The 25,682-nt window shown below is 37.3% G+C and overlaps 1 protein-coding gene across 1 annotated transcript in view; it reads left to right on the top strand.

Moving 5' to 3' along the window:
- Window positions 1-25,682, top strand: part of PKHD1L1 (PKHD1 like 1) — a 151,353-nt gene that overhangs the window by 85,754 nt on the left and 39,917 nt on the right. Inside the window, exons 51-59 of the mRNA XM_045896035.3 lie at window positions 3,760-3,911; window positions 5,028-5,187; window positions 6,602-6,773; window positions 9,963-10,051; window positions 10,401-10,549; window positions 12,028-12,157; window positions 13,667-13,785; window positions 14,740-14,869; window positions 23,898-24,071. Coding sequence (XP_045751991.1) covers window positions 3,760-3,911; window positions 5,028-5,187; window positions 6,602-6,773; window positions 9,963-10,051; window positions 10,401-10,549; window positions 12,028-12,157; window positions 13,667-13,785; window positions 14,740-14,869; window positions 23,898-24,071 — 1,275 coding nt within the window. The remainder of the gene's footprint in view (window positions 1-3,759; window positions 3,912-5,027; window positions 5,188-6,601; window positions 6,774-9,962; window positions 10,052-10,400; window positions 10,550-12,027; window positions 12,158-13,666; window positions 13,786-14,739; window positions 14,870-23,897; window positions 24,072-25,682) is intronic.

Genomic DNA, 25,682 nt, shown 5'->3' with positions numbered 1-25,682 from the left:
ACAACAGAGAGTAGGAAAGTTGACATAGTCCTTGGAGCAAGACAATAAAATGTACCATCATCCCTGCCAGTGAAGGCAGACCCTTTTGATTATCTTTGTTGATTGAAATGGGACGAGGGAGCATTTCTTAGGTCAGTAGCTGTACACCAGGTGCCAAGGATTGTTGATTTGCTGATTTGTTTCAGTAAAGATACCATACCTGGAATACCAGATGAGCTTGACATCATTACCAGACTAGGTTGCATTAATTTGCTGTCATTATTCATGATCCATTTGGCATTTGCACCAGCCAAACATGCAAGTTAAATGGGGATATCCCTTTGGTTGAGAGATGCAGGAGCCCACCAAGAACCCCCTACTTCCTCACAGGGAGAGAGTCAGGGGAATAAGCTCATTTCACATTCCTCCTTGCCTAGCTTCTCCTTCTCTTTCGTGTGTTTCCCATTGTCCAAATTCATGGAGAATGGCGAACCATGGATCTGCAGGAAAAACAGTAAGTATACAATGCCTCTTTTGTTGTTTATTATGATGTTATCAGTTATTATAGTTAACTTTAAAACATTCTTACTAGAATTTCTTCATCCTATGAATTGAAAGGGCCATACACCTACTCTCTGGGCAATGGTTATACCCATTGTCTCACTGACTAAATGACATGAACCTGGCAGCCATTTCTTTTCTTCTGATAACCAGATGTCCAGAATGGAGCAACATTACTTAAACTTTGAGAGACTATGGTACAATAAACAGTATTTTAAGCAGAATATCTGTGAAAATTTTCTGACAGGCTGAAACTAAAAGAAACCAAAACATCAAAAACAAATGATGTTATTTTATCTGGTGAGGTAATATGTTAGTATTTCCCATTACTATGTCATAAAATAGTTACTTATGATAAAACTTTTAATCATATCTCCAAATACTTTATGATATACCTATGAATAGACTGAACATTAGCTTTTTATAAAACACAGTCTAAGATAATTTTAGAGGACTCAGAGATGTAAAACCACCCTAGATAAATTATTTTAAATATACAGAATGATAAAAAAAGATATATACCTTACACTATTAATTTTTAAGCAGTAATATTTAAACATTTTAAATATTTTGGGTTTTTTTGTTGTTATTAGTGGTGGTGGTAGTGATGATTTTAGAGAGAAGTTTTTGTGTTTTTATTTTTGATTCGAGAAGTCTAATACTTCTGAATTGATGAGATTGTAGCTTTCTTGTGAAGTCTCTCTGTGCCTTTTTGCCTGATCCTTTCAGGAATGAAGATTTTTATTTAATTACTAAACTGAACACCTTGGTAGCAAGATCTATAAATTTATCTTTCTGTCACCCACATAACTCAACACAAGACATTGCAAATAGTAGGAATTCAGTAATTATTGAATTACAATGGAATTAGTTGTAGTCCTCAGACCAAATTATGAGTGGAGAAAACATCACTCCAGGTACTTTTCTTTTTAATGTGACATAAAGAATAAAACAACTTTCAGAGTCAAGAATATTTTACTGTTTTTATTTTATCTCCATTAAAGCCAAATAAAATGATTTAGTACTAAAAATTAAAAACAGAAAAAAGAGATCACTGTTTTCATTTTATATATATATATATTTATAAAAATAAGATTTGGTATAACTTTACATATATCTATTAAAGTGTCTCATGCATGATGTTGTGTGTAGCTCTATGTATATATGTGTGAATATATGTATCTTTATGAATATATATGTAAAGTTAGACCAGATGGCAAATTAATTTGAGATACTTACTATTAGTGATACTATAGACCAGATGGCAAATTAATTTGAGACACTTACTTTTAGTAATATTATTTTTTTAAATATCAACTTCAAATTTCAGTCCAAGATGCTTAAAATCAACATACTGAAAATGAGTGCATTTGAAAAAAATTAAAGAAACACAAATAACTATGAAAAATGACAATTAGTTTTTTTTAAGATTTATTTTTCCATTTTAGAGAGAAAAAAAGAGCATGAGCAGGGAGGGACAGATGAACAGAGAGAATTCCAAGCAGGTGCCATGCCCAGCAAGTGTGGAGCCTAATGTGGGGCTTGGTGTCAGGACCCTGAGATCATGACCTGAGCCAAAATCAAGAGTCGGTTGCTTAACTGACTGAGCCACCCAGGTGCCCCACAATTAGTTTTATTTACAAAAAGAGAATTATCAAGCAAGTTCAGGTTAAAGTATAATTCCATGCATCAGAAAACTTTAGTGGAGGTTGGTTCTGCCAAACATAGAGCAAATTCCGGAGGTTTTGGATGATTTTCATGAACTCTTATGTAAGTCAGCTATTGCTTCATGACAGATTATCCCCAAACTTAATCCCCAAAAGGGATTATCCCCAAAGCTTAAACCTACAATCATTGTTTTCACTCTCATGTCTGAGGACTGGGTTGGTTGATCTTGGATGTGCTCAGCTAGGATGCTCTGCTTGAAGGTGAGGATCCAATGGGCTTTGTTCCTCCCCAAAAGTTGAATTCAGGTCTCCACATGTGTTTATTCCAGAGTGTAGGCTGAAGGAAGAGCCAACTACCTGGGGCAGGCTCTTTGCATTGTAATGGTAGAGGTTCAAGTTGGCAAGCTTCATCCAGCAAACACAAATGTTTATGACTGTCACATCACCCAACATCAACAGGTCAGGGAAGTCTACTCAGCACTCAAGGAGGGGAAAGGAATGAATATTTGCTGAGTAATTCAAATCATCATAGTTCTTCTTATACACTGCAGGTCTTTTGGAACTGTATGTTTTTAGAGTCTCTGCTCATGGCTTTTTTAAATGTAATGCTAATTCACAAGCCCAAGAATTAATAAATTTGTTCCTCCTTGATATTGGAACTTTTTTGCCTTATTCTCCAAAGAAAAAGGATGACAGTTTATTTTATAATCTTTCATCTAGCTTTCTCCCCCTAAATTTGTAGGGGAAGAGTTTGCAAATTTAACATAAAATTCAATCAGAGATGAAAAGAGAGAGGGGATGGAGAGGAAAAAATAGAATATGGGCAATTAATCATATCTTCTTTATATTCTAAAAAATCTTTTCAAATCTTTAGCTAAAGTTGTCAGGTACTCTTTCATGAACAAAGCATTACTAAATTAAGTATTTTTTCCCATAACAAGTAATTTATGTTCCAAGTTTGTCATTCACAAACCTAAGGGTATCATGGCCAGTGTTCGTGGTAAGTCTGGTGGTAGCCAAGATTCTTAAGAGCTTTACATCAAAACTTTACATTAGTACTTGTTACGTAGATTTTGATTAACTCAACAAATACAAGAGAATCTAATAAAGAATTAGAACTTATATTTGCATATCCTGTAAATTAAGGATCCTGAAATAATTAAGTTCTGAGTTAATTTAAGTTCTTAAAAGAATAACAACAGAAAATTATTTTAGATCAATATTTAAAGAATTTTATTAATATATTTAAGCACTTTTGTCATAGTAGTCATTAATCATCATCATGTTTGATTTTTTTCTTTCCCTAAGGAATAAAGACTTCATCTCAATTCAGAATTCCAAGTGAGAAGGCATTTTTATGTTTCAGTTAAGTGTAATATGAAACATTGGGGCCTTCAGTTAACAAAGACCTTTAGAACATAAGTAATGAAATGCTATTCTGACCTCTTCAGAGACTTCCATAAACTAGGCTAATATTTCACTTGTTTGTAAAAAAAGGAATTTTCTAGAGGTAGAGAAGACTGTTATTTGTTTGTTTTGTATTCTGCTATAGGCACAAGCATTGTTCCCTTTCAGAAGAAACGACTGACTCATATGTCTGGATGGATGGCTCTGATTCCAAATGCAAAGCACATTAACTGGTATTTTAAAGATGTAGATCACATAACCAACATATCTTATACGTCAACATTCTATGGATTTAAGGTAAACAAAGAGCTATTAAATTCATCTTCTAATAATGATGATTGCATAGTATGCGAATGCAACCTATGTCCTGTCCTTATACCAGTTGTTAGGCCCAGAATGTGCTTGCCTCACATACTGACCTGGTGAAGTCCTGCACACACTTCATGACCCACCCTAAGTCTAAAAAGTAAGCTAAAAAAAGAAACCTTGTGTAGAAATCAGAAGTAAGCAACATCTTTGCCATATTCCCATAATACTAAGCTTGTGTCCTGTTATTATTATCGTGATCATAACTAACATTTATTGAGTGCTTAGGATATTCCAGGTACCAGTTAAGGGCTTTAGAAATTGTATTTTAAAATATACCAAACACAGACAATGACGGGCCAAGTCCTGTGTGCCCACCACCTAGCTCCATCTGGATCTAACATTCTGTGAATCTTTACTTTTGATTTTTTTTTTTTTAAAGATTTTATTTATTTATTTGAGAGAGAGAGAATGAGAGAGAGAGCACATGAGAGGGGGAAGGTCAGAGGGAGAAGCAGACTCCCTGCCGAGCAGGGAGCCCGATGCGGGACTCGATCCTGGGACTCCAGGATCATGACCTGAGGCGAAGGCAGTCGCTTAACCAACTGAGCCACCCAAGCGCCCTACTTTTGATTTTTTTTTAAGAAATAAACATTTTTGATGAAATGGAAGTCCCCTGTATGGCTTACTCTCATCTCATTCCCCACTCTCCACTCTTGTGGTAACCAATATCTTGAATTGGGTGTTTTCATCCCCATTCATGTTCTTCTAATTATACTACATATGTGTAGCCATAAACAATACCTAGGATTGTTTTAAATGTTTTAAAATATTACAGAAATAAAATATTCTCTAAATACGTGTGTGTGTGTGTGTGTCTGTGTCTGTGCATGTGTGTGTACAGAGAGATTTTCATTGCCTTCGGATAGAGTTAGCATTATTGCCATAGACATATAAAATGTTACTAAACAAAATATGAATTCAAGATGACAAACTAAAACCAAAACTTAAGTCTAAATATAAGGGCTAATTGTATGTCATCAAAATTAATGTATATTATGCAGGATATTAACATATAAAATCATATTTGGGGGCAACCACTTACAGGAAGAAGACTATGTAATCATATCTCATAATTTCACTCAAAATCCTGGTAAGTTTAATGTTATTGACATGAGGAATGGCTCTTCAAATCCGTTGAGTTGGAATACTAGCAAGAATGGAGACTGGCACCTTGAAGCAAACACAAGTACTCTATATTACTTGGGTATGTATTCATTAGGCAAAAGTGATTATTTTATCTAATGCTTTGTCTAAAGAAAGAGAAAAATTGCTTAATGGGCAAATATGTTATACAGTGTCCTCTGTATAGTAGGATTCAATAAATGTTTGCTGAGTAAAAGGATTGGAGACTAAATTTATGTCGAAAAAGGCCTTGAGTTGAGTCAAGGACTTACATTTTATGTTTGGAGATAATGCCAACACTCTTACAGATGGCCCTAACATTTACTTCACAAAATTAGAGGAAATGAGTACAAAGGAAACTGTCAAATATTTTGTTTCCATTTCTATTATTTTATTACTTGGGGGAAATAAAAATATTTAAGAATAAATTTTGAGTTCCAAAATATTGTCAAGACATTTTGACTGTGTGCTTCTCAGTAAGACATGTGTATTTCATTAGAATTTTTCCATATGAGAGGGGAACCCTCCTACACTGTTGGTGGGAATGCAAGCTGGTGCAGACCCTCTGGAAAACAGTATGGAGGTTCCTCAAAAAGTTGAAAATAGAGCTACCCTACGACCCAGCAATTGCACTACTGGTTATTTACCCCAAAGATACAAATGTAGTGATCGAAAGGGGCACCTGCACCCCAATGTTTATAGCAGCAATATCCACAATAGCCAAACTAGGGAAAGAGCCAAGATGTCCATCAACAGATGAATGGATAAAGAAGATGTGGTGTATATATACAATGGAATATTATGCAGCCATCAAAAGGAATGAAATCTTGCCATTTGCAATGACGTGGTTGGAACTGGAGAGTATTATGCTGAGCGAAATAAGTCAATCAGAGAAACACATGTATCATATGATCTCACTGATATGAGGCATTCTTAATCTCAGGAAACAAACTGAGGGTTGCTGGAGTGGCGGGGTGAGAGGGATGGGGTGGCTGGGTGATCGACATTGGGGAGGGTATGTGCTATGGTGAGCGCTGTGAATTGTGTAAGACTGTTGAATCACAGACCTGTACCTCTGAAACAAATAATACATTATATGTTAAAAAAAGAAGATAGTAGGAAGGGAAAAATGAAGGGGGGAAATCGGAGGGGGAGACAAACCATGAGAGACTATGGACTCTGAGAAACAAACTGAGGGTTCTAGAAGGGAGGGGGTGGGGAGATGGGTTAGCCTGGTGATGGGTATTAAAGAGGGCATGTATTGAATGGAGCACTGGGTGTTATACACAAGCAATGAATCATGGAACACTACATCAAAAACTAATGATGTAATGTATGGTGACTAACATAACATAATAAAATTTAAAAAAAGAATTTTTCCATATGTATTCCATACATTTGAACTCTACCGAGTTACTATCTAAAGAATATTTTCAAATTGCCATTTTCTTTGTCTACATTTGATATCATATTAATTTAAACTACTTCACTTTCAGTGTCAGGAAGAAATGACCTTCAGCAGAGCCAGCCCATTTCTGGGACCCTGGATCCTGATGTGAAAGATGTTATTATTAATTTCCAAGCTTACTGCTGCATTCTCCAGGACTGCTTTCCTGTACATCCCCCATCAAGAAAACCAATTCCCAGGAAGCGACCAGCCACATATAAGTACATAGGCCTTTTGTTTATTAATACCTTCAATAGCACTTGATAGAATTCTTTTCACATGTCACTCTTGGGTGAGAAAATAATGTCCTCATCCTGCACAATGCCTTGTAAGTCACAAAGCACTTCCATACTCATTACTTCACTTGGGCCTTATAACCACCCTGATGAGAAAATGGAAAAATCTCACAAAAAATTTTGTGTGAATGTTACTGGTAATCTTAGACTTGCAGAATGTTGGATATGGACTATTAGACCAACTCCCTTATTATAAGGTGAGAAAGCTGAAGCCAGTGACCTTTAGTGAATTACCCAAGATCACAAAACTTCTTGATGACACTTCCAAAATAGCACCAGAAACAAAGTCTCCTCATTAATCCAATGCTTTCTTAGTGGGTGGTGTCTCTTTGTCTAGAATAACTGTCATGGTCAAATCTTGTAGCACAACTTATTTAATTTTGTTTCAAATGTTTGACCCCCTAATATATGTTAATTCTTACAGTTAAAAATGATTTTTCTATCTTTGAAACTTACATAGCCCTTTACCTTTATTTCTCATGTGGAACATTGCTCTCTACCTTGAGTTATAGTAATAACCATACATCATAGCACTAGCATGTGATGGTTGGTACTAGTCTTTAAGGCCCTTAGAGGTATTATCCTGATTTGATGTATATTTGTGTCCTTTATGGACAAATGATAATCATAAAAATAATGATAAGAGCCCGCTACTATGCATCAAGCACAACTCAATGTTTTTTATTACGTGAATTACATTTCAGAATATACAGATGTAGTAGTAACTATTGTACAAAAGAATAATAATTGATTTTTTTGATATATTAATTTGATCATTAAAAAATATTCGAACACCTGCTATGGCCCAGGTACTGTGCTAAGCACTGGGGAGTCAATTGTAAACAACACAGATGTGGTCCTGGCCCTCATTACACTCACATTCTATCCAAAGAGACAGATCCAGCACAAGCAAGCAAAGATATAAAAGAGTAAACAGTGTGAGTGAGTGATAAAGGTTATAAGGGGAATGGGGAGGTGTCTGGGACAGAGAGCAGTATGGCAGGGACCTCCTTTGGGTAGGGGGATTAGGAATAGCCTCTCACAGGAGGTGATATTCCAGCTGAGACCCAAAGGGTGAGGAAGAGCTAACCATGTGAAGGGTGGGGGAGGAAGGTTCTAGGCCCAGGAAGCATCTTGGGCAGAGGCCCTGATGTGGGAAAGAGTATGGCATATCTAAGAACAGAGAGAAAACAGCATGGCTGGACCCCGGTGAGCAGAGGAGAGTGGCCTAGAAATGGTGTTGGAAACAGGTGGAAATCAGACCATTCAGGTCATGCAGGCAGTTAGTATTAAGAAATAGAAGAAGCTTTTAAATGATTTTCAGCTGAAAAGTAATGTACTCCAGATTACATTTTGGAAAGACCACTTTTGCTATCTGTCAGTATTATAGAGGGACAGTGGAGAAAGCAGGAAGGCTCATGAAAAGACTTGAGAGAGCTGTATTAGAGACGTGCACCATCAAGGTTATTGACCAAAAAGTCCTTATATAGTCTAAGGTAGATAGAATTATTGAAAATTTAATTAATATTTATCATTTACACACATAATAGATTTAGATTGGTCTAGACCAGGATGTGACAGAGGAATATGTTGGTATGCTACATGTATATGTCTTAGCATAGGTTGTTTCCCCCCATGGTATGAGTTCTGCTCACTAGAAATAGCTATAATTGGATTTATCAATTTATATTATACAGAGAGATATCAGTGAAAACAAACAGAATCTTGATCCAGGATGGGTACCTCAAGATTAGGATATAAAACTCTAGTATGCAACATACATATGCTTTGTTTCAGAGGTGTTAGGCTTTATTGATCATAACAGTGCCCAATAAGAAGAACAATATATAACGTGCATAGTATAGTGCTGTTGGAGATAAGAATGAAAGGCTATTAATCTTGAGAAAAACTAGATAGAATCAGTGATCGAATCCATACAATGCTGGTCAGGTTTTTTAGAAAGATACAGCCATTAAACGTAACTTGCTCTGAAATTGCTTCATGAAAAATAATGTATTATTGTAAGTCTAATTTAACTGCTGACCTTTCTTTTAAAGCCAGTAAAACAAATTTTTATAACAGAATTTTTAACATATTTCAAATGTATAATACAAGTACACTTTAACCAAACTATATATTGACTGTTTTATAGAATTCAAGAATTTGTATCATGAAATTTTAAAATTTTTTACTAGTTCAGGAAACAACCTCTAATTGTGAACATTTTCCAGTGGGAAAAATATCATCAACTTTATAATAATATTCTTTACAACAATTTGCATGGGGGTGGTTTCTGGAAAGTATAGCAATGAAAAGTAGAGACTGCCTCTCCTCTAAAGCGTTTTTTATATCTCTTTCAGTTTAACATAACCTTCACTCTGGTTGCAGACCTGCCATCCCTGATCCCATCCCAGGGGCTTAACCTCATTTACTCATCCTTACCAATTCAGAAGCCATCCTTCCATCCCTCCCTTCACAGAATCTAGTGACCATATCCTCTTGCCCCCTTCCCCCATTCAGTAACACCATATGTAAGGGTCTTTAAATGGACAAAGGATGAATTTCTTTTCAGTTTCTACCATGTGAAATCTTTTTTTTTTTTAAGATTTATTTATTTTAGAGAGAGAGAGTGCAGGCCAGGGAAGAGGCAGAGAGAGAGGGAGAGAGAGAATCTCAAGCAAACTCCCCGCTGAGCATAGAGCCCAAAGAGGGGCTCAATCTCACAACCCCTGAGATCCTGCCCTGAGCCAAAATCACGAGTTGGACGCTTAACCCACTGAGCCACCCAGGTGCCATTCTACCGTGTGAAATCTTGTAAGGAAATTAAATAATTTACATTTTAGCCAAAATTAGGGTATCACAATGAGGATTTAGTGGGAGAAAAGGTGATTCAGATTGTAGATGGAAAGGAAGTTTTCTTTAGAGAAAAAAAAAAGCCATTGTGTAGTCGTATGTGTTGAGTATTCTACCAATTGCACATATTAGCTTGCCTACTTAGCAAAATTATAAATTCTCTAATTTGCATTCTATCATCCCAAAACAGCTAGTATAAGGAGATGGTCATTAAGTATATAAAGATAATACTTAATGGAACTATTTCTCTTCTCTTTTCAGCTTATGGTCAAATGATTCTTTCTGGCAATCATCTCAAGAAAATAATTATACCATACCTCACCCAGGAGCAAATGTGGTTATTCCTGAAGGTAAGTACGTAAACATAAACAAAATGCCTGTGTTTGTGTGATATTGATAGATAGCACAAAGTTAGAATTCCACCTCTATGCAACACACCTTGGGAAAAGAGCAAATGTGAAGAGATGGATTCTAGTAGTGTGTCCTGGATACCAGACCTAGCCTTCTGGGTTTTATGTGGATTTAAACGTGAATATTAAGGATAATAGATTTTCTGGGAGAGTCAAGAATAAGTCATTGTGTGGGAAAAGGGTTGCAGACTTCGAAACCAGGACTCACTGGTAAGGTGTCCATGTTTTTATCTATAAGCTATAGTATGAATTATGTTATATTTCTTATATTAAAGCATTGTTTTTATAGGAACATGGGTTGTAGCAGACACAGATATTCCACCAATGGAAAGTCTCATTATTTGGGGAGTTCTAGAACTGGAAGATAAACACACTGTGGGAGCTGCAGAGTCTTCTTACAGAAAAGTTGTTCTGAATGCTACCTACATATCACTTCAGGTAAGAGGGAAGGTCTTATAATTTATACCTTTATTAGTCAAATTCTAAGATGTTGGAGATTTGCTGAAGAAAAAATGTAAGAAAGCATATTCAATCGATGTGAGTAAAAAACACAACTGGCTCTAACCCATGAGACGTGAGCCTCATGTAAGTCCAGCATATTTCCACTGTCCTTTCAACTGGTGGCTACATATTCCTTAAGGAGTAATTATGCTACTTTTACTGTGAAGTTTGCCCATTTTTAATCCTACGTAGAATATTTGTATACTGTTAGGTAAAGCTAAACCCACAACTTGCTCTAAGAACCAGAAAATCCCCAGGAGTTCTGGAAAGAAATAAAAGGTTTTAAGTCTTTTCTTTTTTTAGAAAACAGTGTTTCTTAAAATGAATGGACATAGATGGAATGAGGAAAACAGGAGAAGATTCATAAAAATATTTCAACTGCTTGGAACAATCACCTCATTCTCTCATAAACTTCAGGTGGTCTTGAACATGTAACAGTATAATTAGTTGAGTTGTTCTGTCAGTCTATTATTATTGTTAATTAAAAAGAATGGCCTAACCAAGAGCTATGAAGTTAGGTTGAAAAGTAAAAGTGTGTAGGGATGCCTGGGTGGTTCAGTCGGTTAAGTGCCTTCTGCTCAGGTCATGATCCCAGGGTTCTGGGATCCAGCCTGCATTGGGCTCCCAGCTCAGGGGAGAGCCGCCTTCTCCCTCTCACTTTACCCCTCCCCCTGCTCATGCTCACGCTCTCTCTCTCTCTCTGTATCTCAGCTAAATTTTTAAAAAAGTAAAAGTGTATAGTAGCTTTTCTTTGATAAAAATAGGCCTTTACTGCTTTAAAGATATGCAATATTTTGGTATTTAGATGCATGAGCTTTGAGGTAAATTAAAGCAACGACTGAGTCCTTCAGCCTCATTGTCAGTTGGGAATTTGCGTAAGATATTTGACCACTTTCAGCATCAGTTTTCTCACCTATTAAATGAGAATAATAACAGCAATTCATGGGTTTAGTGTAAAGGTCAAATGATATAATATACATAAAGCCTTACACATTATGGCTGACATGGAATCAGCAAGCATTTAGTAATAGCTGTTATTATTCACAGTGGGGGCTCCTACTTGGCCATAGCTTGGATGTAAGTGTGAACAGTGTATTTCATATATGTCACATGGTGCTAAAATAAAACGTGATCTGTCCAAATGGCACAAGTTTAGATGTAAGCAGGTCTCAGTTTTAGGTATAACACTGACAATAAGTACCTATTGAGTCTGACCTTGGAAAAGTCATTTAAGCTACCCATCGCAAAGTGACAGCATTAAATCAAAGTCACTTCCAGATACAATACTGTTCTTTGTATAACAGATTTCATTCATTTTTATTAGAGGCTGCCAGTATCTTCCTAATTCCTTTTTTATGGGCAAATTTTTTTTCTGCTCAATTTTTAAGTATTAACAATTTTCTGCTTCACTGCAGGGAGGTAGATTGATTGGTGGCTGGGAAGATTACCCTTTTAAAGGAGAATTACAGATTGTTCTTAGAGGAAATCATTCTACTCCAGAGTGGGCTCTTTCAGAAGGACCAAATCAAGGATCAAAGGTCTTAGGTATGTGTTTCCAGATACTGATAGTATCATATCCATTTTGAAAATCTATTTTAAAACATATAGCACTAAGTTACCTGTTATCAGTTCAAGATGTTATGGTATCAGAAACTTTTACAGACATTTATTTATAATAAAGGATTATAAAAATAAAATTTTTTAAATTAAATCATGTCACACTAAAATAGGTATATGTGGGTATATTTGAAACCAAAATGTAATCCACTGCAAAACTAACATAAATCTCTCTATATGTATATTATTTCTCCAATCTGGTTTTCTTTATAGTCTTCCCTTTATATAAACAAGGATACTTTTTCATATTTTGGTGCCTTTTCCTTAAAAGGTAACTTTTCTGCACATTATTCCACTTACAGTATTAATAATCTGAGGATCAACTGACTCTGCTATCCGTTATCCCGTCATACCTGTTGCTGAACTTTCTGTTTTCCAGTTGGATTTGTATGGCTGCATGTATTCCTATCTAAGCCTGGAAAGTAAAGAAACTAAGAGGGTTTATTTGGTCATAATTACCAACTACATTTATTAACGCTGCTGGATATTCATTGAAAAGATACATACAAGCATGTGCTGTAGTTGCCTTCCCACATAGTTTCTAGAACAGCAACAGTCAGGAAAGAGGAGCATTAGAAAATGGCATCAGAATTGAATTAGTCAGCTCTCCACTGGTAAATGCCCCAAGGCAGACAAATTCAATCTGGAAAAAATATTTGCTTTTGGGAGTTTATTTATTTTTTGTTTCAAAAGTAACATTTCAAACAACACAAATAATACCAAGAAAAACTATTAAGAAAAAAATACATCTGGGGCGCCTGGGTGGCTCAGTCGTTAAGTGTCTGCCTTCGGCTCAGGTCATGATCCCAGGGTCTTGGGATCGAGTCCCACATCGGGCTCCCTGCTCGGCGGGAAGCCTGCTTCTCCCTCTCCCACTCCCCCTGCTTGTGTTCCCTCTCTCGCTCTGTCTCTCTCTGTCAAATAAATAAATAAAATCTTAAAAAAAAAATACGTCTTTCCAATTCTACCCCATCATGAGGAAACGAGTGTTGATAGTTAACAGTGTCTACATGTCAAACTAAAGATACTAAGTTTTATTTCTCAGTTAACATATTGTGGATATCTTTCCAGATCAATATTTACAGATAACAGTCTTCCTTTTTAAACCATATTACCCTACTGTATTAGTTTCCATCATTCTCTTATTGATGTACACTAGATTTATTCCAGTTTTCCAATATTTTCAAATATTATAGTAGTAGGCATCCTCATTCACATATCCTTGTGCACTGGCTTTAATTTCTAGGGACCAGATTCCTAGAAGTGGGTCAGAGGGTCAAAGTTTTCTTGTATCACCCTGAGCAGATAATCCAAATTCATTCCATTCATTCTAAAATGTCCAATCACTTATTAAAATATATCCGTGTATTGTCTCATTTTATACTAGCAACTAACTCAGTACTATGTGGTAAATAAATAGAAGTTTTTCTCCTTCAGGGGTGTTTGGTGAACTGGATCTTCATGGAATTCCACGTTCAATATATAAAACTAAGCTCTCAGAAACTGCAGAGGCAGGTTCCAAAGTCCTATCTCTAATAGATGCTGTGGATTGGCAGGTACGGGAGATAGTATGTGGTGGGAACTGAATACACATAGTGGGTCAGCTTAAAAAGGTTTCTTTCTTATTCTCATGGACATTTACTTTCTCATAGGATTAATCAGATGAGAAATGTATATTTTGTATTAGCTTGTACTCAAAAGCTTACCTGATAGCAGGCATTTAAAAATTGGGATCTTTAAAGGGCCTTCAGAATATATAAAGAGTATTATTTATATATTAGTTATGAAAGGAAAATAGGGAAGTTTTTGAGTAAAAAAAGTTTTTTATGTGTGTCTTTCCCACATTTCAGGAATACCAAGTAATAAGTAATTGTGTAAAAAGAAAAAGTCTGGGGAAATATTTTTAAGTCTTAAGAATATTGTACTGACCAGTTTTTAATAAAAATATGAATATATTTGCTTTGATCCATTTAATTTTTAAAAAGTATATTGCCTATGATTTTATTTAATGACTGAATTAAATTTGAGGAAATGCTGAGATAAATCAAAATTTAGAGTTCTTAAGATCAAATAATACATTATATGTTAAAAAAAAGAGAAGAAGATAGCAGGAAGGGAAAAATGAAGAGGGCGGAAATCGGAGGGGGAGACGAACCATGAGAGATTATGGACTCTGAGAAACGGTGGGGGGATGGGTTAGCCTGGTGTTGGGTATTAAAGAGGGCACGTACTGAATGGAGCCCTGGGTGTTATACGCAAGCAATGAATCATGGAACACTACATCAAAAACTAATGATGTAATGTATGGTGATTAACATAACATAATAAAAAAAAAGATCAAACCCAAGCATATTTATTTTTAGAGACCTCAATATATAGTTTGTTCCTTCTGATAATACCATGTTGCTAATCAGATATGAACTAAATTAGAATTTTTTAACAGTTATTATTAAGAAATAGAAACCTATTTTAAAAATTGTTCTTGAATTTGGCACTTGAATTTTTCTAAGGAGGGAGAAGAGATTGTGATAACAACCACAAGCTATGATTTCCACCAGACAGAAACTAGAAGTATCGTTAAAATCCTGCATGACCAGAAAATTCTCATTCTCAATGATACCCTTTCCTACACTCACCTTGGTAAGTGGCTGTTTTTTAACTAAATAGATATGTAATTAAAATGTCTTGAAATATTCACATTTTTAATGCTCTCCTTTGTAATTATTCAGCAAATATTCAGTGAAGACTACTGTATAGCATCCTGTGGGGCAAGGCTAGCACTTTCTGCTTTAAGCAAGCTTCTAGGTGATTTTTTTTTAAGATTTATTTATTTATTTATTTGAGAGAGAGAGAGTGTGTGAGCACAGGTGTGGGGTGGGGAGGGTGGGGGAGGGGCAGAGGTAGAAGGACAGAGAGAATCAGCAAATCTCACACAGACTCCCCGCTGAGTGGGGAGCCCCACACAGGGCTTGATCTCACGACCCTGAGATCATGACCTAAGCCAAAATCAAGAGTCCGACACTTAACTAACTGAGCCACCCAGGCACCCACTAGGTGATTCTTATGCACAGTGAATTTTGAGAACCTTTGATTCAAGAGCATCTTTGTCCTAAATTAAAAAGTATCATGGGGGGATCTAAGATAGTTATTAAAAGATTGCTGATTATAATATTTTTTTGGTGTAAATAGAAGAAATGCTTTTAATTGCATTTCATGTTATAAATTTAAAAATATCATGAGGGGATCTAAGATGGCGATGTAGTACTAGGACCCTAGACTCATCTCGTCCCTCAAACACAACTAGATAATTACCAAGTCATTCTAAATACCCAAGAAATCATTCTGAAGTCTGACAGAACAAAGTTCACAACTAGGAGAGAAGAGGCCACACTGAGGAAGGTAGGAGGTGCAGAAATTTGGTTTGGGGGAGAAACAGATCCCAGGTGTTGCATAGGGGAGGAAGCCCTGATCGCAGAGAAAGGCAGGAGAGTGCCTAGCACACAGGGGAGAGTACATGGTGAACGTTTCCCCAAAACCATTGGCTAGGAAAGCAGAGGGGCTGATTTTCACAAGTTTTTGCAAGCAGTGGGGCTTGAAGAGTGGAGTTTTAAAGGTCGGCTGGGATAGAGCCCTGAGGGCGCTGCCCTGTTCCTGGAGAGAAGACAGGCAGGCAAGCAAGGGGAGTGGGGCAGAGACGGCAGGATCTGAGGAATGCCTAAAACACAAAGAGACTGTTCTCTCTTCTTGGAGCATTTTTGTGAGAGGTAGCTTTCTAGGACATGCCTCTCCATGGACAAAAGAGCAGCAGGCGCCATTTCCCTCACCGACCCCTCAGCATATGCTGGTTCAGAGGCACCTGCAGAATACAGCTCAGCCCCAGCACCCCGCTGCCTAGCCTGCGTGCTCCATGTCCCACAGCCCTGCGCTCTGGCATGACTACCCTTCTGGGTCAAGCCTGCCTCCATCCCAGTGCAGTGAGACCTCCCCCGGAAGGCCAGCACAGGCCCCTGCCCACATCACGTCCACAGAGCCTGGAGTTTTAAAAGTCAGGAGTCTTGGCTAGGATAGAGCCAAGGGGACACTGCACTGCTCCTAGAGAGAAGAGCAGGCATACAACCCGGGGGTGGATGGTGTGGAAACAGTGCTCTGAAAAATGCCTGGGACACACAGTACGGAGATTATTTGCCCTTCTGGGAGTGCTTCCCTGAGAGGCAGTATGCACGATGATTCCTCTCTGGGGACAAAGGAGCTGCCTGGTGCTATTTCCCACTCCCACCCCTCAGCATAAATGCAGAGCCACCGGTGGTAAACAGCACAGCACTGACACTTGGCTGCCTAACCTGCTTACACCAAGTTGCACATCCCTGTGCTCTGCCAGTATGGCCCTTCTTGGTCAAGTGTGCCTCACTCCCAATACAGGAGGCCCTTCCCCAGAAGACCATCAGAAACCCCTGCCCACACCATGTCTTCTGAGTAGAGAGGTCTGCAGGGTTTCAATTCTAGTGGAAGTAGCATCAGGTCTCATTTAACAAGCAGACCAGAGCACACCTAGTTAAAAATTTGCCATACTCTGGCCAAGGACCAAACACTGCCCACTGCAGGCAAGGAGAAACTCTGCAGATGACAGGCCTGAAGGATAGAGCAGCCAACACACAACAGCAGAGTATACACAGCACGCACTAGAGACACTCCTTTAAGTGCCAGGGCCTGGACACTATATGACCTCCTTCTTCATAAAGCCATTGCTCTAAGGAGCCGGACATATAACAGGCTTTTCTAACACACTGAAGAAGACAGAGATTTAGACAAAATGGCGAGATGGAGGAATTCATCCCACATGAAAGAATAATATAAGGACATGGCCAGAGATCTAAGGGAAACATACATAAGTGATGTGCCTGATGGAGAATTTAAAGCAACAATCATAAGGATACTCGCTGGGCTTGAGAAAAGAATGGAAGACTTCAGGGAGACCCTTAAAAGATAAAATAGTAAAAAAAAAGATGAAATAGTTTTAAAATGATCAGTCAGAAGTGAAAAAGGCAGTAACTGAGATTCGAAACAGATTGGATGCAATGAACACAAGGATGGAAGAAACAGAGGAACAAATAAGTGATATAGTAGAATAATGGAAAATACTGAAGCAGAACAAAAGAGAGAAAGAAGAATTATGGATCATGAGAATAGACTTAGGAAACTCAGTGACTCCATCAAATGTACTAACATTTGTATCATAAGAGTCCCAGAAGAAGAGAGAGAGAGAGAAAAGCAGGTAGAAAATTTATTTGGGGAAATCATAGCAGAAAACTTCCTTAAGCTGGAGAAGGAAACAGACATCCAGATCCAGGAGGCACAGAGAACTCCCATCAAAATCAACAAAAGCAAGCCAACACCAAGACATATTTTAGTTAAATTTGCAAAATATAGTGATTAAAAAATTCTAAAAGCAGCAAGACAAAAGAAGTCCCTAACTTACAAGGAAGTACCCATTAAGCTAGCTGCAGATCTCTCAACAGAAACTTAGCAAGCCAGAGAGAGTGGCATGATATATTCAATGTGCTGAATGGGAAAAACCTACAGCCAAGCATACTCTATCCAGCAAGGCTGTCATCCAGAATAGAAGGAGAGATAAAGAGTTTCCCAGACAAACAAAAACTAAAGGAGTTTGTGACTACTAAACCAGACCTGCAAGAAATATTAAAGGGGAATCTTTGAGGGGAAAGGAAAGACCAAAAGTGACAGAGACAAGAAAGGAATGTAAAAATCTCCAGAAACAATGACAAAACAAGTAGTAAAATGGCACTAGATGCATATCTGTCAATACTTACTCTGAATGTAAATGGACTAAATGCTCCAATCAAAAGACATAGGTTGTCAAAATGGATAAAAAAAACAAGACACATCTAAATGCTGCCAACAAGAGTCTCATTTTATTTATTTATTTATTTATTTTTTAAGATTTTATTTATTTGAGAGAGAGAGAGAGCACATGAGAGGGGGTAGGGTCAGAGGGAGAAGCAGACTCCCTGCCGAGCAGGGAGCCCCATGCGGGACTCAATCCTGGGACTCCAGGATCATGACCTGAGCCGAAGGCAGTTGCCCAACCAACTGAGCCACCCAGGCGGCCAAGAGTCTCATTAGACCTAAAGACATCTGCAGATTGAAAGCGAGGGCATGGAGAAATATTTATCATGCAAATGGATATCAAAAGAAAGCTGGAGTAGTGATACTTATATAGACAAACTAGATTTTTAAAACAAAGACTGTAACAAGAGATGAAGAAGGGCACTATATCATAATAAAAGGGATTATCCAATAGGAAGATCTAACAACTATAAATTTTTATGCCCTGAACATGGGAGCACACAAATATATAAAACAATCAATAACAAACATAAAGGAACTCATTGATAATAATGCAAGAATAGTAGGGGACTTTAACACCCACTTACAGCAACGGACAGATCATCTAAGCAGAAAATCAACAAGAAAACAATGGCTTTGAATGACACACTGGACCAGATGGACTTAACAGACATATTCAGAGCATTTCATCCTAAAGCTGCAGAATACACATTCTTTTCAAGTGCACATGGGACATTCACCAGAATAGATCACATACTGGGTTACAAATCAGGCCTCAACAAGTACAAAAAGATTGAGATCATAACCATGCATATTTTCTGACCACAACACTATGAAACTTGAAGTCAGTGACAAAAAAAAGTTTGGAAAGACCACAAACACATGGAGGTTAAGCAACATGCTACTAAACAATGAATGGGTGCACTAGGAAATCAAAGAAGAAATTAAAAAATACATAGAAACAAATGAAAATGAAAATACAATGGTCCAAAACCTTTAGAATGTAGCAAAAGCAGTCATAAGAAGGAAGTATATAGCAATACAGGCCTACGTCAAGGAGCAAGAAAAATCTCAAACAACCTAACCTTACACCTAATGGAGGTAGAAAAAGAATAAGAAACAGGGGCACCTGGGTGGCTCAGTCGTTAAGTGTCTGCCTTCGGCTCAGGTCATGATCCCAGGGTCCTGGGATCGAGCCCCACATTGGGCTCTCTGCTCAGCGGGAAGCCTGCTTCTCCTTCTCCCACTCCCCCTGCTTGTGTTCCCTCTCTCGCTGTGTCTCTCTCTGTAAAAAAAAAAAAAAAAAAAAAAGATTAGAGCAGAAATAATAAAGATTAGAGCAGAAATAAATGATACAGAAATTTAAAAAAGAACAGATCATTGAAACCAGGAGCTAGTGCTTTGAAAAAATTAATATAATTGATAAACCCTTAGCCAGACTTACCAAAAAGAAACGAGAAAGGACCCAAATAAATAAAATCACAAATGAGAGAAGAGAAATAACAACCAATACTACAGAAATACAAAAAAATAGAATATTACGAAAAACTATGCCAACAAATTTGACAACCTAGAAGAAATGGATGAATTCCTAGAAACTTGTAAACTACCAAAACTGAAACAGGAGGAAAAAGAAAACTTGAATAGACCAATAACCAGCAAAGAAATTGAATCAGTAATCACAATCCCCCAATAAACAAAAGTTCAGGGGCAGATGGCTTCACAGGTGAATTCTACCAAACATCTAAAGATGAATTAATACCTATTCTTCTCGAACTATACCAAAAAATACAAATGGAAGGAAAACTTCCGAATTCATTCTATGAGGCCAGCATTATCTTGATACCAAAACCAGACAGACTTCCCTAAAAAGAAAACTACAGGCCAATATTCCTGATGAGCATGGATGTAAAAATTCTCAAAAAATACTAGCAAATTGAATCCAACAGTGCATTAAAAGAATCATTCACCACGGTCAAGTAGTATTTATTCCTGGGCTGCAAGAGTAATTCAATATTCATAAATAAACCAATGTGATACACCACATTTATGAAAGAAAGGATAAGAACCATATGATCCTCTCAATAGATGCAGAAAAAGCGTATGACAAAGAACAACATCCATTCATGATAAAACCCCCCAACAGAGGAAACAACATAATAAAGGACATATATGAAAAACAGCTAATGTCATCCTCAATGTGGAAGAATGGAGAGCTTTTTCTCTACACTCAAGGGATGTCCACTCTCACCACTGTTATTTAACATAGCACTGGAAGTCATAGCCACAGTAATTAGAAAACATAAAGGAATGGAAGGCATCCAAATTGGCAAGGAAGAAGTCAAATTCTCACTGTTTGCAGATGACACAATGATCTATATAGAAGAAACAAAAGACTCTGCCCAAAAAATGCTAGAACTAATACACGAATTCAGTAAAGTCACAGGATACAAAATCAATATACAGAAATCAGTATAGGAATAAACCTAACCAAAGAAGTAAGAGATTTGTACTCTGAAAACTATAAAACACTGGTGAAAGAAATTGAAGATGACACAAAGAAATGGAAAAACATTCCATCCTCATGGAATGGAAAAACAAATATTGTTAAATGTCTATACTACCTGAAGCAATCTACACATTTAATGTAGTCCCTATCAAAATACTACCAACATTGTTCACAGAGCTAGAACAAACAATGCTAAATTTTGTATGGAACCACAAAAGACCCTGAATAGCTAAAGCAGTGTTAAAAAAAAAAAAAAAAGCAAAGCTGTAGGCATCACAATTCCAGACTTCATGCTATAATTACAAAGCTATAGTCATTAAGACAGTATGGTGCTGGCACAAAAACAGACGCATAGATCAATGGAATAGAAGAGAGAACCCAGAAATCGACCCGCCACATGCAGAAGAATGAAACTGGATCACTTTCTTATAACATACACTAAAATAAACTCAAAATCAATGAAAGACCTAAATGTGAGACAGGAATCTATCAAAATCCTAGAGGAGAACACAGGCAGCAACCTCTTTGACCCTGGCTACAGCAAGTTCTTGCTAGACACTGTCTTCAAAGGCAAGGCAAACAAAAGCAAAAGTGAACTATTGGGACTTCATCAAGATAAAAAGCTTTTGTACAGCAAAGGAAACGGTCAACAAAACTAAAAGGCAACCTACAGAATGGGAGAAGATATTTGCAAATGTCTTATCAGATAAAGGGCTAATACCCAAAATTTATAAAGAATTTATCAAACTCAACACCCAAAGAACAAAGAATGCAGTCAAGAAATGCGCAGAAGACATGAACAAACATTTCTCCAAAGAAGACATACAAATGGCCAACAGACACATGAAAAAATGCTCCACATCACTTGGCATCAGGGAATTACAAATCAAAACCATAGTGAGATACCACCTCATACTGGTCAGAATGGCTAAAATAAACAGGTCAGGAAAAAACAGATGTTGGTAAGGATGTGGAAAAAGGCGAACACTCTCACACTGTTGGTAGGAAGGCAAACTGGTACACCCACTCTGGAAGACAGCATGGAGGTTCCTCAAAAAGTTAAAAATAGAGCTACCTTATGACCCAGCAATTGCACTATTTTAAGTATTTATCCAAAGGATAGAAACATAGTGATTCAAAGGGACACCTGCACCCCAATGTTTATAGCAGCAATGTCCACAGTAGCCAAACTATGGGAAGAGCCCAGATGTCCATCAATAGATGAATGGTTAAAGAAGAGTTGGCATATATACACAATAGAATATTACTCAGCCATCAAAAAGAATGAAATTTTGCCATTTGCAGCAATGTGGATGGAACTAGAGGGTATTACGCTAAGTGAAATAAGTTGTCAGAGAAAGATAAATATCATATGATTTCACTCATATGTGGAATTTAAGAAACAAAACAGATTAACGGAGGGGGAGGGATTGAAAATTAAGATGAAAACAGAGGGAGACAAGCCATAAGAGACTCTTAACTATAGGAAACAAACTGAGGGTTGCTGGAGGGGAGGTGGGTGGGAGAATGGGGTAACTGGGTGATGGGCCTTAAGGAGGGCACTTGATATAATGAGCACTGAATGTTAATGCAACTGATGAATTACTAAATTACTTCTGAAACTAATAATGTAGTATATGTTAATTAAATTTAATTATTTAATTAAAATTAAAAAACAGTCCCTTCAAAAAATGGTGTTGGGAAAACTGGACAGCAACATGCAAAAGAATGAAACTGGACCACTTTCTTACACCATAAACAAAAATGAATTCAAAATGCAGGGGCACCTGGGTGGCTCAGTTGATTGAGCATCTGACTCTTGATTTCAGCCCAGGTCATGATCTCAGGGTCATGAGATTGAGCCTCAGGTCAGGCTCCATGCTCAGTGGGGAGTCTGCTTCTTTCTCTCTTCCTCTCCTTCTCCCCCCCCCCAAATAAATAAATCTTTAAAAACAAAAACAAAATCAGTGAAAGACCTAAATGTGAGACAGGAAACCATTAAAATCTTAGAGGAGAACACAGGCAACAACCTCTTTGACATCAGCCATAGCAACTTCTTACTAAATATGTCTCTAGAGGCAAGAAAAGAAAAGCAAAAATGAACTATTGAGACTTCATCAAGATAAAAACCTTCTGCACAGTGAAGGAAACAATCAACAAAACTAAAAGGCAGCTTTTGGAATGGGAGAAGATATTTGCAAATGGCATATCTGATAAAGGGTTAGTATTCAAAATCTATAAAGAATTTATTAAACTTAACACCCAAAGAGGACATATAAATGGCCAACAGACACATGAAAAGATGTGTAACATCATTCATCATCAGGGAAATACAAATCAAAACTACAATGAAATATCACCTCACACTTGTCAGAGTGGCTAAAATTAACAACACAGGGAACAACAGGTGTTGGTAAGGATGTAGAGAAAGGGGAACCCTCTTGCACTGTTGGTGGGAATGCAAGCTGGTGCAGCCACTCTGGAAAACAGTATAGAGGTTCCTCAAAAAGTTAAAAATAGAACTACCCTATGAACCTGTAATTGCTCTACTGGGTATTTACCCAGAGGATACAAAAATACTAATTCAAAGGTACACATGCACCCCAATGTTTATAGCAGCATTATCAACAATAGCCAAATTATGGAAAGAACCCAAATGTTCATCAACTGATGAATGGATAAAGAAGAGGTAATACACACACACACACACACACACACAGTGGATTGTTACTCAGCCATCAAAAAGACTGAAATCTTGCCATTTGCAATGATGTGGATGGAGCTAGAGAGTATTATGCTAAACGAAATAAGTCAATCAGAGAAAGACAGATACCATATGATTTCACTCATATATGGAATTTAAGAAACAAAACAAATGAACATAGTGGTGGAAAAAAGACAGAAAAAAAAAAAAAAGAAAAGACTCAACTATAAAGAACAACCTGATGGTTACCAGAGGGGAGTTGGGTGTGGGGATGGCTTAAATGGGTGATGAGAATTAAGAAGGGCACTTGTGATGAGCACTGGGTGTTGTATGTAAGTGTTGAATCACTAAATTCTATACCCAAAACTATTATTACACTATATGTTTACTAACTGAAATTTAAGTGAAAACTTGGAAAGAACAAAAATAAAAAGATCATAATTTCAGTCTGCCATCTATGTATGTTTAAGCGTGCAAATCTAATTAATTCATGCATATTAGAAAGTTATGTGGCCTGTGAATTACAAAGGGACTAATAAACACAGGGATTTTTCAGCATTGGTAATAATCTAGCTGTCCTTCTGTTGCAGCTGAAAGATACCATGTTCCTGGAACAGGTCAGAGCTATACCTTAGCAGCTGATGTTGGAATACTGAGTAGGAACATCAAAATACTTGGTGAAGATTATCCAGGTTGGTTCAAGGAATCTTTTGGTGCACGTGTCCTGGTCAGCTCATTCACTCAGAATATGATGACATTTAAAGGTTGGTACAGATTTGAAATATAGCATGGTCTCTTCTATGTTCAGTCAATTCTTAAATTATTCACACTTCTTTTTAGGATCTCGTGTGTTAAAAAAATTCAATGAGTACATTTTAAAGATCATACTGGCTTTATTCAGTGATTCATGCATCAAGCAGTATCTGATCTAGCAGATAAAAAGGAGCTCCAAAGAGCTGTGCAAAATGAAAGACTTTTATAGGCAGAAGAGAATAGGAACAGGGGAGGAATACTAGGCAAAAAAAACAAACTGGTTATTGAAAGTTTACTTTCCCTTAGGGGATCGCAGGGGCTAATCAGGCACCTTACCTAACTAGTGCTGATCAGGTGATTCCTGATGGACTGGTTTAAGATTCCATTTCTGGGGCGCCTGGGTGGCTCAGTTGGTTAAGCGACTGCCTTCGGCTCAGGTCATGATCCTGGAGTCCCTGGATCGAGTCCCGCATTGGGCTCCCTGCTTGGCAGGGAGTCTGCTTCTCCCTCCGACCCTCCCCCCTCTCATGCTCTCTCTCTCTCATTCTCTCTGTCTCAAATAAATAAATAAAATCTTTAAAAAAAAAAAAAAGATTCCATTTCTGAGAGAGGAACTGTAAGTTCAGTCTCGGTTTGGTGATGTGGGTTGAGCATAATCAACTCTTCAGTTTGCGCCGGTTGTCTTGTTTTTAACACAGAAAAATATTTCTTGAGAGGGATTATGTAAGCTAACATGCTACCCTCCAAAAGCAAATCTGTAACATTTTTCCTACTCATTTTATCTTCATAGACAATAAAAATTATCAAACTAACAAAACCTTAGGTAATAGCTAGCCCAGCCTCTCACCCGAATGGAAGTTGTTTATAAAAAGTGCGATAGATCTGTTATTTTTGTGTGAAGGAAAATTTAAAACATATACAAAATTTTCAAACATAGAGAAATGTATCATGAATCCCAGTGTACCCATCACTAGTTACCACAGTGATCAACTTTGGTCAATCTTATTTCAACTGCATGACCACCCACTCTCTCTAAGCCCCTGGGTTATTTTGACACAACCACATATATATTTGTATTGCCATATAGCACTGTGTAAGCTTAAGGTATGCACTGTATTTAGTTTGATACATTTACATATCACAATATGATTACCACTGTAGTGTCAGCTAACACCTCTATCATGTCACCTAATTATTACGTCTTTTTTGTGGCAAGAACAATTAAGATCTGGTCTCTTAGCAACTTTGAAGCTTATAATACAGTATTGTTGACCATAATCACTATGTCGTACATTAGATCTCCAAGTCTTATTTATCACTAGTTGCAAGTTTGTGCCCTTAAACAATATCTTCCTAATCCCCCCCCCCCCCACTAACTTAGCTCCTGGTAACCACCATTCTACTCTCTGCTTTAATGCCTTTGACCTTTTTAGATTCTACATATAAGCATCATACAGTATTTGTCTTTCTCTGACTTAACCTTACTTGGCATGATGCCCTCAAGGTCCATCTGTGTTGTAGCAAATGGTAAGAGTTCCTTCTTTTTATGGCTGAATAATATTCCATTGTTCATATATGCCTCATTTTCTTTATCGATTCATCCATTAGTGGATCCTTAGGTT

The sequence above is a fragment of the Mirounga angustirostris genome, unplaced genomic scaffold, assembly GCF_029215605.1.
Source record: "Mirounga angustirostris isolate CCGP_5_RB_7025 unplaced genomic scaffold, mMirAng1.0.hap1 SCAF_4, whole genome shotgun sequence".
Classification (NCBI taxonomy): Eukaryota; Metazoa; Chordata; class Mammalia; order Carnivora; family Phocidae; genus Mirounga; species Mirounga angustirostris.
This window is presented reverse-complemented; position numbering and strand designations above follow the sequence as displayed.